Source organism: Megalopta genalis, chromosome 5 (assembly GCF_051020955.1).
Source record: "Megalopta genalis isolate 19385.01 chromosome 5, iyMegGena1_principal, whole genome shotgun sequence".
NCBI lineage: Eukaryota > Metazoa > Arthropoda > Insecta > Hymenoptera > Halictidae > Megalopta > Megalopta genalis.
The window spans coordinates 11,712,269-11,728,515 of NC_135017.1; the positions used below are offsets into that span (position 1 = coordinate 11,712,269).

The window sequence follows — 16,247 nt, forward strand, 5'->3', positions numbered from 1 at the left end:
TTCATCGGTAAAAAATTATTAAAACATGATCACCGATGTTAACAAAAATTCGGAAAAATTTCTCGAGGTTGTATTTCCATTTATGATTCGAAAGAAATTTATGGAATCGTAACCGTGCCTCTATATAAGCGCGAGCGTAGCCACGGGCGTCTCCCTATGTCGAGAAAAGATCTGCAGAATCGTGTAAGTAGTTCTTCACGGATAATAAATTTCCAAGATTTTCCGCGGAATGATTTGCATAAAAAGATGATCGAATCCGCCGGTTTAATTGCTCCCTGCGGGGGTGGTAAATTTTTAACGACCCGGACACGTTTCCATTTATACGGGGTCGACGGGACGAGAGAGCGAATCACGTTCCCTCGTTTACGGCGCTGAATAAAGTCGCTTCGGATGATGTTTACGTTCCCGCTTATCACGTCGCCTCGCGTTTCATTGCATAAAATATCTATCTCGTTTAATACTTCCTTCGCGGCCCCCGCTCGGTGTCCTTAAGGACTCCGTAATCCTAAATGTAATTGGACACTCGGTGTAATAAAACGCCGTCATGCTCTTCCGCGGCCCCCTCGAAACAATAAAAAATTCATCTCGTCGAAGGGAAGCCAGGGTGAAATCGGGGTAGAGTCGCTGTAACGAGAAACGAACTGTCTCGAAGCCCATCTCCTTTTCCATTAAAAAGATTAAGTATTAGTTTTGTTGGGCCCTCGATTATTTCGATTTGATTCACCGCCGCCGTGACGTACGACAGTTAATCATTTTTACTGCTACGTGAGTCGGGAAATTTTTGGCGGCAAAATATTTTTTTCTGTTTAAACAAAGATTGGAGAACATTTATGTATTTTTTTTATTACGATTCCTTCACTGGTTGCGTTTTTAAAAATTCCCAAAGTCGCTGATGTTGCTACAGTGTGCTACGTATAGGACGCAGATTCGATCAATTTTTTAAACAATTTTATTGCGACATTTTCGGCAAAAAGATATTTTTTCCTGTTTAAATAAAGTCTGAGGAACACCGCTGCAAATTTTCGTAACAATCCATACGCCGGTTGCCGAACAAGAAATTCTTGAATTTCGCTAATGCTTCAGCGCGAACGTCCGAACGTTTCAGTTTCCACTAAATGGCTCGCGCACACGATGCGGGTAAAACAACGCGCGCATTGGACTCAGAACGAACCGAATTCTCCTCTTTAATCTGCCACGAAATAAAGCAGAAACACAGCAACCCCCTAGCGTTCACCCGGACGATCCAATTACCGAAAGAAATTCCAAGTAGAATGAGCGAACCAATGATCCGGCGATACCTGATTCGAGGACGGCCTCTTTGATTCGCCGGCAAAATGAAAGGAAAACAACGACGAATCCACCCTTGAATTTGCTGCGAGCATATCGATTCGATCAGCTAATAAAAGCCCCGCCGGTTAATTGAAAACACGAATGAACCGGTTCAACCCTTATCTCTCGCACCCGTGCGAGTCCGTTTATACGAGGCAATGCGGAAGTACAGTAGCGGGCAAAAGGTTAAGAGGAATAAAAAGTAAGTGTTCCTCAGAAAAATTTTTTCATCGAAAAGTCAGTAAAGTTTCATTGTTCTATGGTCTCTTTCAACAAAATTAAAACAGTGTGAATACTGACTACTGTTCGAAGATTTTTATAAGCCGTGGCTTCTCGTCTACCATATGACAGAGAAATTTTTTTGAGAAAAACGACTAATGACCCTTGAAAGTAGAAACTTCAACCTTCAAAATGAGTCCAGTTTGATGGTCACACGATTTTTTTTAAGCAAATTGTGATTATCTGAATATTGACTACTGTTTGAACGTCGTCAATTTTGCCTAGAGTCTTCTAGGATGACGTTATCATTCGCCAAATGATTGGGACAATTTTGTTAGGGGAAATACTTAACATCTCGTGAAAATAGATGCATCAGCCTTCAAAATGAGTCCAGTTTGATCGCCGTACGATTTTTTTTAACCAAACTGTGAGAGTCTGAATATCGACTACTGTCTGAACATCAATTTTGCCTAGAGTCTTCTAGGACGACGTTTTCATACGCCAAATGATTAGAAAAATTTTTTCAAGGAATATATTTAATAGTTTAAGAAAATAGATGCTTCAGCCTTCAAAATGAGTCCAGTTTGATCGCCGTACGATTTTTTTTAACCAAACTGTGAGAGTCTGAATATTGCCTACTCTTTGAGCACCGCCAACGCGCAGGTTCCAAATTTTCTAGGACGACGTTCCGTGTTTACCACATTCTAGACATTTTTTTAACGGAAAAGAAATTATAACATGTCAAAGTAGAGGCTTCAGCCTTCAAAACGAGTCTGGTCTGACTGTCCAAAAAATTTTTTTAACGGAATTATGACGTTCTGATGAACGCGTATCTCTGGTACCAGAACGCAGTACGTACCAGTAACGTAGAATAATATTTTTCCATTTAAGGCTCCGTTTTCGAGAACAATTAGGTTAAAAAAATAATACCACCGAATAGGAAGCAAGCGGCGCGCCAGAAAATGACATACCAATTTTACTTCTCGTCATGCTACGAGCCGGCACGAACTTCACGCATTTCCCAACGTTTTCCAATCCGAAATGAAAAACTGTTATTCTTCTCTCCCGGCTTATTTTCGCATGTAGAATGACCTCTCTTCCGGTTGTGCCACCAGTCCCGGGTCAGAAATACTTCGCCATTCCTCAAGATAGATGCGACTTAATATGTGGGCCAGGTATGAATGAGGCTGAGTTATATCCGTCTTTGATTTAGAGAATGGCCAATCGTAAAGTGCTTTATGTCTCGGTTAAATTTACTTCGAGATGAATGTGTCTGGGAAACATGGACCATTTTGTCTAATCGAGTCTGCTCTAGATATCGTCCTCGTCTAGGTCATATTTAAATTAAATGCTATGGATAGGATTGCCGGTCTAAAACCGTGGCGAATTGGGGTCTTTCCGATCGGGCTGGGTTCTTTTGGAACTCATTAATGATTACTGGTACACATTATTACATTACAAGTTCCAAATTAGGATCTTTGGACCCTTTGGACCCTGATTAAGACCATCACACTTCCAATCAGGACCTTTGTACCTTGGTCTCCTAATTAGCAACTGTGAACCTTTTGGATCATTGACTCCTAATTAGGACCTTTGGAACTCTGGTCTCCTAATTGGGACCTGTGGACTCCTAATTTTGACCATTGGACTCCTAATTTGGAACTTTGGACTCATAATAAAATCCTTTGGACTCCTAATTTGGACCTTTGGACTCCTAATTTGAACCTTTGGACTCATAATAAGGTCCTTTGGACTCCTAATTTGGACCTTTGGACTCATAATAAAGTTCTTTGGACTCCTAATTTGGACATTTGGGCTCATAATAAGGTCTTTTGGACTTCTAATTTGGACCTTTGCATCTTTGGACTCCCAATTAGGACTTCTGGACTCCTAAATAGGACCTTTGGAATCCTAATTAGTACCTTTGGACTCCTAATTAGGATCTTTGGACCTCTGTACATCAAATAAGGATGTCTGAACCTATCAACTACGGTCTTCTAATTAGGAGCTTTGAACCTATAGCTCGCTTTGCGGCCATGTCGGTCTCCATGAATCCTCAAAGCGTAGTTCGGATTTAAATTAGCCGGGTCTGAACTCATCCAAGCATCGAATCCCTGAATTCTGGATGCAGGTGCGGACGGTGTGCCAGGTAAATGAACACAGCCGCAGCGGTTCACGCTCGGCTGGCTATCGATATCACAATCGGACATGCGCCGTTTCTTGCTCGCGTGGTGCGCCTATTAGCATAAACGCTTGTATGAATGCACATGAACGCACCGAGACACGACGTGTTCGCGCTCGGGCTTGCATTCCAAATGGGATCGAATCCCAGCACGTCGCTAAAATTCGCGTTCCGTCGGGCTTAATACCCATAACTTTTCCTAGTGCTACACTTCCACGATGCGAGAAGGCGAGCGAGCGAGAGAAAGAGAGAAGAAAGAGAGAGGCAGAGAGAGAGAAAGAGAGAGAGAGAGAGCCAGTAATATTTGATACGGCAGTCAAACTAAATAGTACTCGTGTGCATTGCAAGCGCTGCCGCGTCGCGGACCGAGACGTGCCCAGATTATTTATGAGCCATTGATTCCGAGAGTCGCGCTGCGTTTTCCTTGCCACCAACGTTTCCGCGAGAAACAAGATACCGGCCCCTGTGTCGCGTCGCATCAATCGCAAGGCGCATTGTGCGATCCCGCGTGCAACTCTGCGTAGACGCCGGCTAACCACTTGTCCCGAAGTTGCGACCGGCGACGTGACTACTCGATTAAACTTGCTTCGGATTCGCCGGAAGTGTCGCGGATATTGTTAACTAGAACGAAATTGATGTTGAAAAACGACGAAATTCTATTGTAACACGGCGAACAAGGGTTTGCCTGGATCGTTATATTTTCCATTTTTGTGAGAACGAGGGTACAACACACTGGCAAGAATTCTTTTCGATCATCTTTTAAAATAGAATTACTTTTTTCCATACTGGATCAAACGATTCATGATACCAGGACTGAAATGTGTTTTGAAATATTGACCGAACAAAGCTAAGAAAAATTTGCTAAGGAATTAAAAGCACAGTCGTGGCGGTAGTCCGTCATTCGAAAGGTAAAATCATACCAAACACGAGATAATTACGATTCTAATCACTCGAGTAATAAGTTCAACAACTTGTGTACTATATTGTTAATATTCTGTATATATTAATTATAATATATAAAGCGGATTTTTGATCAATTCTGCCCACTGTTTGGCAGTACGAATACAATAAATTCTCCCTAATTGACGCTGAGATTTTAAAGTAATTTCTCCCTGATTCGCGCACATATTGCGCACAAAAATGGACAATTAGGGAACAGGAGACACGATTATTCGAGCCTCGCGTCTCGTTTTTACAGTCGTTGACAATCTGTAACTATAAAAACGAGTCGCAAGGCTCGAATAATCGTGCCTCCTCTCCCCAAATTATCCATTTTTGTGGACAATCTGAGCGTCAATGACGGAGAATTTACTCGTTTCGCGACGTCGAGACGTGAACTTCGAGATCCGCGTTGCGTCATCCCGGCCGGGTAAGAAGTTCCGCGTGCAGAAGAAAGTTCGGCCGCGTGATTGGTCGCTTGAATCTCCGACAGGAAGTTCGCGGCGGGCAGCGGGGCGCGGGGGGAACGAAGTTTTGGCCGCGATTCGGAGTTCAACAAGTGCTAATGAATTTTTAATCAACGTGTTGATACGGTTATCGTTCAGAAGCGGCGAGCCGCGAGAACGCGTTCCGGAGAGAGGCTGTCAGAAGGAGAGCGAGTCGCATCCATCGCGATGCCTCGCGAATGGAATGTCCGATCGAACAAGCCCGGCTCCATTACGATCATGGAATATTGAATATTCGGGGAGCACCGGTGTGCTAGTTGCCGTACGGACACCGGATAATTCGCCGCAATTCCCGGGCACCGCAATCCGCGGAACAGGTACACACATGAGTGCCCGTGACAAAGTAATATATGACCAATCGGCCGGCTGTGTCGGTCTTCCCGACTTCCTCCGCGGCCTGATTGCCGTCCGAATGCCCATTGAATCGAAACGCTTTGAGCGACGCCGGAAATGGCAATCCTCCCTTTAGGTCCGCGTGAAATATTTGATTCCGAGCTCTGAACCGGCGTCGATCTATAGTCCACGGTGCCCGAGGTCGTATCTAGAACGTGATCGAATTCACCGTTTGCACCTAGGATCAACGATTAAATCTTATATGGAAAGGTCGTCCTGAATAGGCAATGATGAGCAGTGCAATTTCGTCTCTGGAACGTGCATCGGGATGCTACGCTTCGATGATTCACGCTTCGGATCTAGGAAACGAAAATAGGTCGGAAAGTACGAAGCGATGATTCGAAGGATCTAAACAGAGCCCAGAAAACGTTGCTAGGAACCAGATTGTCTTAGCGGAGCCCATGGAAAGCAATCAGGGTTCGAAGGATCTAAAGAGACACCAAAGAACTCAATCAGAGTCCAAAGAACCTAGCCAGAGTCCAAAAGTCCTAATCAGAACTTAGAGGACCTAGTGAGAGTCCAAAGTATACAATCAGAGTCGAAAGCAACTAGTCGGAGATCAAAGTGCTTAACCAGGGTCCAAAGGATCTAGCCAGAGTCCAAAGGTCATGCTGAGGGTCCAAAGTGCTTAAGCAGGGTCTGAAGGATCTAGCCAGAGACCGGAGGACCTAGTCAAAATCCAAAGGACCCGGCGAGAGTAGAAAGTGCTTAATCAGGGTCGAAAGTGCTTAATCAGAGTCCAAAGGACCTGTAGAGGGTCCAAAGTGCTTAACAAGGGTCCGAAGGGCCTAGTAAAAATTCAGAGGACCTGGTGAGAGTCCAAAGTGCTTAATCAGAGTCTAAAGGACCTAGCCAGAGACCAAAGGACCTGGTGAGAGTCCAAAGTGCTTAACCAGGGTCTGAAGGAGCTATCCAAAGACCAGAGGACCTAGTCACAGTCCAGTCAGGGTCCAAGAAAATTATTCATGGCGCAAAGAACCTATTCAGAGTGCCCATCCAACTTGTTCCCCAGGGATTTTCGCCTATTCATCAATTCGGAACTAAACTTTGAAACCTTAGCCCGAGTTAGGGGGCCGCGTTAGGTCGTCAATTTGTCTGACGCTTGCCGCTTCTCGAGGAGCTGGAAACAAGATTTAGGATGTCGGTCTATGTTAGGTCTGAGTTACGAATAGAGATGTACGGTTTTCGCGGCGCATAACGTCGAAGGAGAGAATCAAAGGGAGGGACCCGGTCGAGGCATTTGAAGCCGGAGATGCGGTGGCCGGGTGCAGTTCCCGTGGCCGAGAACGAATGCGTCGTACGCGGACCGGGAACGTGAAATGCATCGGCAGCCACGGGAACGCCTTGGCCCCTGTATCTGCCCTGTGAAAGAAACCTCGACAGCCATTATGCGGGCCGCGGCCGCATCGGAACCGTTTCTTCTCTTAAAGTATGTAGGTTACCGGTGACGTCACCGCGCTGCCTCGTGACGTGTGCCCGAGTGAAATATGCAATGGTGCAGCGGAGGTTTCGAGCGGTTCATTGACGTCGATGCACCACGCGTCGCCGCGGCGCGTCGCAGCGCGCCGAATCAATTTTCGAAAGAGATCGAAAGTCCGACCCCCGCGAATCGGGCGTGAAATTTCTTTATGCCGGCTCGGGTATGTTTTATTCAGCGTCGTTCCGGCCGGCTCGACAACTATGCCGCTCCATGCTCTCGGCGACGGCTCGCCTCTCTTTCTCTCTCTTTCTCGTTCTTCGACCGAGAATCGAGTAACTTTTTCCCCGGCAGAACGCGATTCCGTTTTCGAACTTTGGCGTCCGGCGCGCGACAACAATGGCAACCGACGATCAAACAATTTAGCTTGATATTTCGGCCCGTCGATGTTCTCTTTGGAAATTTGGCGGAGCATCGGGGAATTTCGTGCAGCCGCGATTTCGATCGATCAATTCTGTTAGAGCGCACAGCCTGCGTAATGTACACACGGTGTATTTTATGCTCGCGTTTTGTAATTTCGTTGAGAGCCGATATGGTGGGCGTGCCGCTGCCACGAAGCAATTTCGTCTCGACGCCGGTCTGTGGGGATTTTTTAACTTTCGAGACCGCAAATGAAAGCTAGGAAGTTCGTACTTTATGACAGATTCATCGAAGTTTCTCGAAAAATTTAATTCTATGCTGGAAATTGAGAAAAATCTGTCGGAAGTATCCAAAAAGCACGATTTATTGCTGTGCGGTTGCTTTGGAATAACTTCGCGATGCTTTCCCGTGGAGACTTTTAAACTTCTGATATATCAAATGAGAGCTAGAAGTTCGTACTTTATGCTAGATTTATTTCGGTTCGTAGAAAAAGACAATTTTATGGCGGAAATTGAGATGAATCAGTCGCGCGTTGACACAAAAGCACAATCTAGGGGCACGGGATTGTTTCGAAATAATTTCTCCATGCTTTCTCGTGGGGTCATTTAAACTTTTCATATCGCAAATGAAAGCTGAAAGTTCGTACTTTATGATAGATTCATTTAGATTTGTAGAAAAAGCCAATTTTGTGACGGTAATTGAGAAAAATCAGTCGAAAGTATCCAAAAGCACGATTTATTGCCATGGGGTTGCCTTGAAATAATTTCTCGATGCTTTCCCATGGAGCTCTTTTAAACTTCTGATATCGCAAACGAGAGCTAGAAGTTCGTACTTCACGATAGATATATTTAGGTTTCCAAGAAAATTCGATATACCGTCGGAAATACCTAGAAACCAGTTGATCGTGCCAGAAAACGTGATTAATCGCCCGAGGACATCGGACAGCTTCAAAATAATCCTTTGCTATTCAAAACGAAGATAGATTAAATAAACAAGCAGCAGTCACAGGATACGAAATTGAAATTGATCGCCTTAAATTTATGACCGTTACTACAATTACTTGCATGCTCGAATTGGAAGCGGAGAAAACGCTGGCGGGGTCGTTCATGTTGCAAATTACAGGATTAATAAGAGCGCGTTTAGATTGCGGAGCCGCGACCGCTAAGAATCAATTAATTTCGTTCCAGTTGCAACCGAAATTCGATTCCCCGGGGACTATTAGGAGCGACCTTTTCCCGACATTTTGCTAATAATCCCGGAGTTCGTGCGTCCCCGTCCGCCGGAACGCAAGCAATTTTCAACAGCAATTATTCTAGGCCGAATAGTCGTCGTTCCTCTCCAATTACCATGGAATAACAACCTGCTTTCCGTTCCGTAGGCTCGAGAAAAATTGTGCGCGACAGTCGTTCGGCTGGTCCCCGGTGAAGTATCAATAAATTGGACGGTGTTCGAGGGTCGCCCGGGTAAACTCGATCGTTTTCCGCAAAATGTTAACCGGCGCAGGGAGGCGACGCGTTCAAAATTTTACGAGAGAGAGAGACGAAAACGGAACGGCAACGGAGAGCGGATCGTGACTCGGGTATCACCGATTCCTTGAATTGTTAACGAAACATTGAACGACACCGAGAATCGCCGGGACCGGCGCGGCCGCGGCGCACGCGAGATCATATTTTGCAGCTCCCGGGGCGAGGCGAAAATAGTCCGCGTCTGAAATTGAAATGAAAAACAGTCCGCGCGGGCTGAGTCAATTAACCAGGTCGGTCTGAACGCGAGAGCCCCGTTTCCCTATTGAGACTTCAGACTGCACGCCCGAGGCCGTTAGGCAAACGAGAATTTAACGAAGATACGAGGATCGCCTCGAAGAACGAAACAGAACACCGAAATGGAATTATTCCCGTAACTTGGCTCGCGAAGGCGGGGCAACTTATTCAATTACGAATCGGAAACTTCGCTTGTCTTTCGAGCCTGAATAGGGCCAATTAACGAGATATCAAAGTTCCCGAGCAATTAAGAATGATCGGAGCTCCGACCGTCCTGCTATGCGTTTCTTCTCCATTGTCCCGTATGCTGGACGTTCCACAATTTTTTTTCCACCGTCCGACTTCGCAGGTTTCGGTGCACAAATATCTTTTCCCGTTTACACGATGTTCGACGAGTACTCTTGTAATTTTCTTGTAACGACTCGTTCGCTCGTTGCATTTTTTAAAAATTCTTCAAGTCGATGATATAATTATACCGTTTTACATGCAAGCATTATGACTCAAGAATTTGTTCATCCGTCTTCCACTTCAGATATTCGTGAAGAACAATTTTTTCTTGTTTATACAAAGGTTGGTAAGTACTCTTGAGTTTTTTTTGTAATGATCCGTTCACTGATTGCATTGTTAAGCAATTCTTGAAGTCGCTGACGTAATTACACCGTTTCGTATATGCGGCCTAAAATCAAACATTTTTTTCGCCATTTTACACTTCAAATATTCGTGAAAAATAATTTTTTCTTGTTGAAATAAAGGCTAATAAGTACTCCTGAAATTTCTTGTAACAATCCCTTCGCGAGTTACGTTTCAAAAAATTCTTGGAATCGCTGATCCAGTACGCTGGATCGCGGTACACGAGACGAACTCGAGAAATACTTTCGCCATCGAACTCCGCAAGTTTCGCTAGAAGGATATTCTCCCCGATGAAACGAAGCTTAAAAAACAGTTCGGTGTTCGTTGTGCAGCGTTGATTCAACCATGCCTGTGATTAAAAACGATTTTCAAACTTGCTAATGCTCGTGCAACGCGAGCTATGATTTATTAAAAAAAAAAGTTTCGACAGAACGAATGTTTCCAACAGTTGTTTAGCATCGCAAGGAGCACAGAAAGTTGGCGAAGCGTAGAAAATTCTTTTAGGAAAGTGGAACAAGGCGTGGCGAGAGAACGAGACTCGTATCGCGGAAGTAACAGCATTATCAATCATTTCTAATAGTCTGCAATAATTTTTAAAGACTTTTAGTACTTTAATACTTCGCGATAGCTTTTAATACTTCGCAATAATTTTTAATACTTTCCAATAGTTCCACATAGTTTTTCATAATCATCAAATTGTCCTTGACTGTTCTCAGTTCCTTTGATGTGTTTTATAATAGTTATATAAAATTATTGGCGCTACCTTGAAATACCGTAACTAAATAAATCGACAGGTTTTTAATCCATCGAATAATAAAAATAATATATTGAATTTTCTATTAATAATTTCTATCTGTTCATAATTGATTTTTTTTTTAAGTTAAAATACTATGAACAAGTTAATAGAGACATTTTATGGGTACGTTAAGGGAGAAATATCACTTTTTTTCAGTAAAATCAAGCAAGTACTCTGGTGTGCGCCGAGTCGTTTGGAAAAAGAAAATTCGTTTGCATCCGGCGGTTGTGGCGCGGCAGGCCCTAGATTCAATTATTCAAATGAGTCCATCCGAGTCATATTACACTGCGACGCGGAAGGTGTCGGACTTTCGGAAACTTCTTAACGAGTTTCCCAGCCTCTGCAGCTCGGCGCACAATTTTTAACGATGCACCGAACGCTCGTGCTAACGGTTTTCCCTTCGTCCCTGTATCCGGCCGAGATGCGGAGGACCTCGTTCGTCTTCCTGCGGAACTTAGCACCCACTGCACCCTCGTCCGGGATCGATGATGTTCACCGACCGCCTCTACCTCCAACCTTGCTACAAGATCTCCGAAACCAATCGAGGACGAGATTTCTACGTTGTCTGACAAATTGCAAATCGATTTCACGTCGTCCACCATTTTCGCTCCACGAAACTCATACGGTCTTAGACGGCCGTGGATGTGCCGGATCTAGCGCCGATTCTGATAAATAAACTCCAAATGAATCGAGCATTTCGGCTGACCGAAAGTTAACGCTTGCTGAATTTTCACCGGAATGGTTTCCTCTTCAGTGGAACGATATCTTCTGAATGATATTTTGTTGAAAAATATCACTGACAAAATCTTTCTGTTCGTTGAACATTGTGATCTTTAAAAAATACTTTGCTTGAAACAGAATCAACCAAATTTGACCAGACCTAGTATTGAGCAACGTTCCAGCAGAATCTGAAATTTTTCCAAACCCAATGTTAGCGACAGAATTTTCCTATTAGTGAAATGATGTTTTAACAGAGAAACTTTACCTGAACCAGAGCTAAAGAGACAATCGGACCTAATCTTGTTGAAAATATGACTGGCAAGATTTGAGAATATCCAAAAAGTAAATATTCTCAATATTCTATTCTAGATATTTGCTTTACACACGTGCTAATAATTCTAATTATAAATTAATTCGTAGTATCCGGTGTATTGAAAATTCTTAGACCACTTTTATAATTATTGTATTTTACATGTAGAAAACTTACAACTTTCAGAATTTTATTCAAGCGATTACTTAACCTAATTAAACGAATATAGAGTTACTATGATGAATTTTTATAACTTAAAATAGGTGGAATATGATAAATAGAAATAGAATTTCTATTGATTGAAAATCGCAGATTATACGCAACCTGAATGTGTGAAGCTAAAGAACGCCATGCTTCAACAGTTTGTCTCACAAATCAATCTTATCGTTATGACCAATGAAAATGTTCATATGATCTGTTTGAAGCGACTTTCTTTGATCCAGAAACTGACACAGAACATAGTCTTCATCGTCCTAGTTCCTATCATCATTGTTCCTCAAGACTTAAATCCTTTTTAACATCTATAATTAAAATAATCAACTTAATAAAGCAGCATTAAATATCATTCTAAATTAAATCAGTTTCTCTAGAAATAATCCTAAATCATAGAATAATTAACAGCCTCACCTAAACAATGCTTACCAAATGATATTTTTATCTATTGTAATAACCGATGCACCAGAAGTTACATCGAGCTTGCATAACCCAATTTCCTCATACTGATATTGTACCTGTACGCTGATATTGTAACGATCATTGTCACAATGAATTTCTTTGGAGTTTCCTGTAAAATCATGTTTAACAACAACAATAATGTACTATCATTATATTGTTTCCATATGATATGATTTCCTAAAGCTATATCATTTCATAAATATATAAACCGCACTGAACAATTAGATACCACATATCTCGTGGTAATAGTAATACTTTCACACCTTTTCTACAATATACACACGTGTATACATCGAGCATTGTACCGGCATGTGCAACAATAGAGGTTAGAACGATGTAAACGGAGAATACATTTGTAACAACATGAACAGCAACACTTACATTCGCGACAGGAAGATGAGCCAATGTCTTAACAATATTCCGATATCCTTGCTTGACAAACACTACACTTCTCACAAATTTTAATAAAACTGAGCACAGCTGACAGGACACAAACGTCAAACGCAACAGGTGCCGGAAAATGCGCGCGGAATAGTTCTCCATGCGCTTTCGAAATCGGCCGATAGAGCGCGAATGTACGTGTATCGATATGTATCGAAGAATCGAGAGCCAAGTATGCACATAATTGTTTCAATCGGCGCAGTTTCCTCGAACGTGTAACACGTAGTTTCATAAATATTTAATGTCTGGACTAATTCAAATGTGTTCTAAAGTGCTTTCCTGTGTCAAGAATGTTCAACTGTATAACAACCTCCAGAATTCAGAAGTAAAGGGTAACGTAACTTTCTCTCAGTAACTTTATGCTATTTCTCTTGTTTAACCTCCGACGTAACCTTTCTTTAGACAATATTGTATAGCATTTCAAAGCGCCTCGTTAGTCAGAATTTAAGGATGAATTACTAGACTGCAGATTTTTATGCAAAATAAGAACTGTCTACATTAATTGCAAGATTTATCTTATATTATATTATAATTATAATTATTTATTATATTATTTATTATATTATTTATTATATTATTTATTATATTATTTATTATATTATTTATTATTTTTTATTATATATTATATTATTTAATTATAATTATATTATATTATAATTATCTTATATTATAATTTATATTATAATTTATCTTATTAATAATTTGAACGAGTCGATAGGTATATAACAGTGTTCGTGAGTACTTCAAATGTCTTTCCTATACTAATTTTTCTCATAAACACAGCAAATCTTATTGTAGGCTATTAATTGCACGTTTCATAGAAACGAATGTAATGTAATTTTTTAAAAGTAGAAGCTGTATCGAAGCTGTATCATACTTTTGCAGATATTTCTTGCTGTTGTTCCCAATGTAACAGCAACTTATTTGATTTGATTCTCGAAAATTGCGAATTCGGTGAACGATTCGAATGCTCTGAGTCAAAATTGACCTAGCTACCGCTTCGCGGGGGTTGATGTAGTGCGCAATCGATTCGTGCGCGAGCTCTCGCCCCGTGCAGCTGTACACCTGTACAGCTGGCACAGGTGTATCCGTGCAGGTAGACCGCAACGTGTACGGCCGCCTTAACAGCCAGCTTCCGGCAACTTGCACGTTCCGTCGGCGCGTGAACTTTCGGCTCCCGGCTCGGGTCAAACGCGGGATAAACTCGGTACACCGATACTATTGATTTTTGCGACCGGTGCAGAAAGAAGGGCGGCGGAGAAAGTGGAGGATAGGTGAGGTCAACCCCCTTTTCAGGCAGGCCAGCATTAAACAGGCTTATGCCCGGCTTATCCTTTAACGTTCCCCGTCTGCTCGGCAAAATTCATGTTGGAGCTTGTGCGGCTACCTTTTGTTTCTCTGCTACCTAACCGATAAAAGTCCGGGTCTAGAATTTTCTATAATATCACCGGAATTTTCGGGGCTTTTTCCAAAACCGTGCTTTCGGCTTAATCCAAAGGGCCCGGATAATTCTGCTCCATTTTCAGGACACAGAGCTCGTGTAGCCGGTTTAATTTAACCACTTAACAACAATTTGACGGCCGCGCGAGAAACCTGGAAAGTTTCACGAAATTAAAGTATTTTAATCGAGTAAATTGGAATTTGCGAAGCGACGTTATACTCTTTTCACATTCTTATCTCTTGCGAATTTTAATGTAACTGAGAAGTTATAATGGATCGCGGCGCAGAAATGAATTTTTAAATAATTCTGTCGGCCGCAGACGAGTGACTCGGTCAAAGTATTCACAGTATAATTGTGATACACTCTCTTTAACAGTGCAATTATGAAGTAATTTTTTAATAGTGAAATTATGAATTAATTTTTTAATAGCGCAATTGAGGATTACTCTTTTGACAGTGCAATTATGAAATACGTTTTTACTGCAATTATGATACACTTCATTGTTAATGTAAACCGAATAAATTTTGTTAACGATACAATTGCGATTTTGTTGTTAAATTTTTTTGAAAACTGCGCCGCGTCAAAGTGTTAGATTGCAATTGCAAAGTCGGAGAGACAACGGCAAACATTTTCAGCGAAGAGACACTTCCGACTCGGTCGATAACGCTACTAGTCTTCTGTGACTTCACGCAGCGTCCATTATCGCAGTAAGTCATCCGACGAGCTCGGAGCCAGAACGAGCCGATTTCCTCCACTTGTAAGTACCTGCGTGATACACGATAGCAACGCGAGAACTCCCGCGAGGCTTCACGTGCCATTTCCAGCGGCCACGGAGAGAACCCTCTTCGCGGCGCACTAAATGAAAACGTTCCCGGGGAACTTGACCGCAATTGCGCGGACCAAGTGCAATTTCTTTCCCTGCTCCTACAAATTGCACGCAAGCGATAATTAAACGCCGTCCCCGGCGATATTTCTATGGGTTCTTCAGGAAGAACCTGAAGAGCACCATCTGGAGGCCGCCGCAGACAGTTACAGTTTGAGAACTTTTTCCCAGCGGATATGCAAGACGAGGAATTTTCATATTTTCAACGGTCGTTCGCTCGGCGATTAACATCGCCGGGATTTCTTCAGAAATGAAATCTTGAAAAATGACGGATTTACTTATTATTCGGGGCAGCTTCATTTTGGGAATTTTTTCTGACCAAAGTACGGAACTAAAAATTTTTTCATTTTTACACAATATGAAGCCAACATTTGGCTATACTTTAACAATTTTTCGAAGCGAAAATGATGAAAAATGGCGGAGATATTTGTTATATTAACACCTTCCGTGCGGATGCTTTGTTCGATTAGCGCCATTTTGGGGATTTTTCTCCGGCTAAAGTACTGAATTAAAAAATTGTGTAATTTTTTAAGATACAAAGTGAACATTTGTACGTACTCGAAAATATTCTGAATTAAAAATATTACAAAATGGCGGACTTACGATTTTTTAACTAACCCCTTGTTTTAATCGCCCTTATTTTCTCTTGCACGCTGTTCGTGCTCGTAAAAGTATTTCCAAAGATTCGAACGTTCAAGATATCGAAGCGAATCGTCGCCCACATCAAGGCGTACGTATCGCGCATAACGTTCCTGCAAAGTTCCAAGAAAATCCCGTGAACAGTTTCCGCGAACTCGCGGCAGTCTAGGAAACGTAGTTCCGTAAGAAGCTCCGAGACACCATTTTCCCCCGATAAAAATGTACAAGCTCGATTTCAGTAAACTTCCAGACAGGCGTATCCGCTTAGGGAACACCGAGGCGATTTTTTCGGCGAGCTTCTCTCGTTACCGTCGCGATCGAAGAATTCCCTTTTCTCCTCGCGCCGTAACTACGTTAACTGCGCCGCCGGGCCGAAGCAGCAGCGTCTTATCGAATGAAGAGAAAGTGGTTGTTTGCAGCGTCGAATTCTGCTGCGAGATTATATCAGGGCATATTGCTGGCAATATTGTTAGCTAGCTATACCGTAACTCCATTAAATTCAGAATTCCTGGTTAATTGCAACTCGCCGCGAAACTTTCCTCGCTGC

The 16,247-nt window shown here is 42.5% G+C and overlaps 2 protein-coding genes and 1 long non-coding RNA gene across 7 annotated transcripts in view; 1 reads left to right on the forward strand and 2 right to left on the reverse strand.

Annotated features, from left to right (window-relative positions):
* dnc (phosphodiesterase dunce) overlaps positions 1–16,247 on the reverse strand; it is a 540,449-nt gene that overhangs the window by 358,020 nt on the left and 166,182 nt on the right. The gene's annotated exons all lie outside the window — the stretch shown is intronic.
* LOC117221058 (uncharacterized) lies at positions 11,759–12,827 on the reverse strand. Its single transcript, XR_004490409.2, has 3 exons — positions 12,678–12,827; positions 12,264–12,405; positions 11,759–12,142 (listed from the first exon to the last, which is right to left on the reverse strand). It is a non-coding gene; the product is annotated as an uncharacterized LOC117221058 (long non-coding RNA).
* The window catches only part of LOC143259408 (uncharacterized), an 87,343-nt gene continuing 83,941 nt past the window's right edge, over positions 12,846–16,247 (forward strand). For both annotated transcript variants that reach the window (XM_076521379.1, XM_076521378.1), the window contains exon 1: positions 12,846–13,069. In XM_076521379.1, coding sequence (XP_076377494.1) covers positions 12,979–13,069 — 91 coding nt within the window. In that variant the 5' untranslated portion in view covers positions 12,846–12,978. The remainder of the gene's footprint in view (positions 13,070–16,247) is intronic.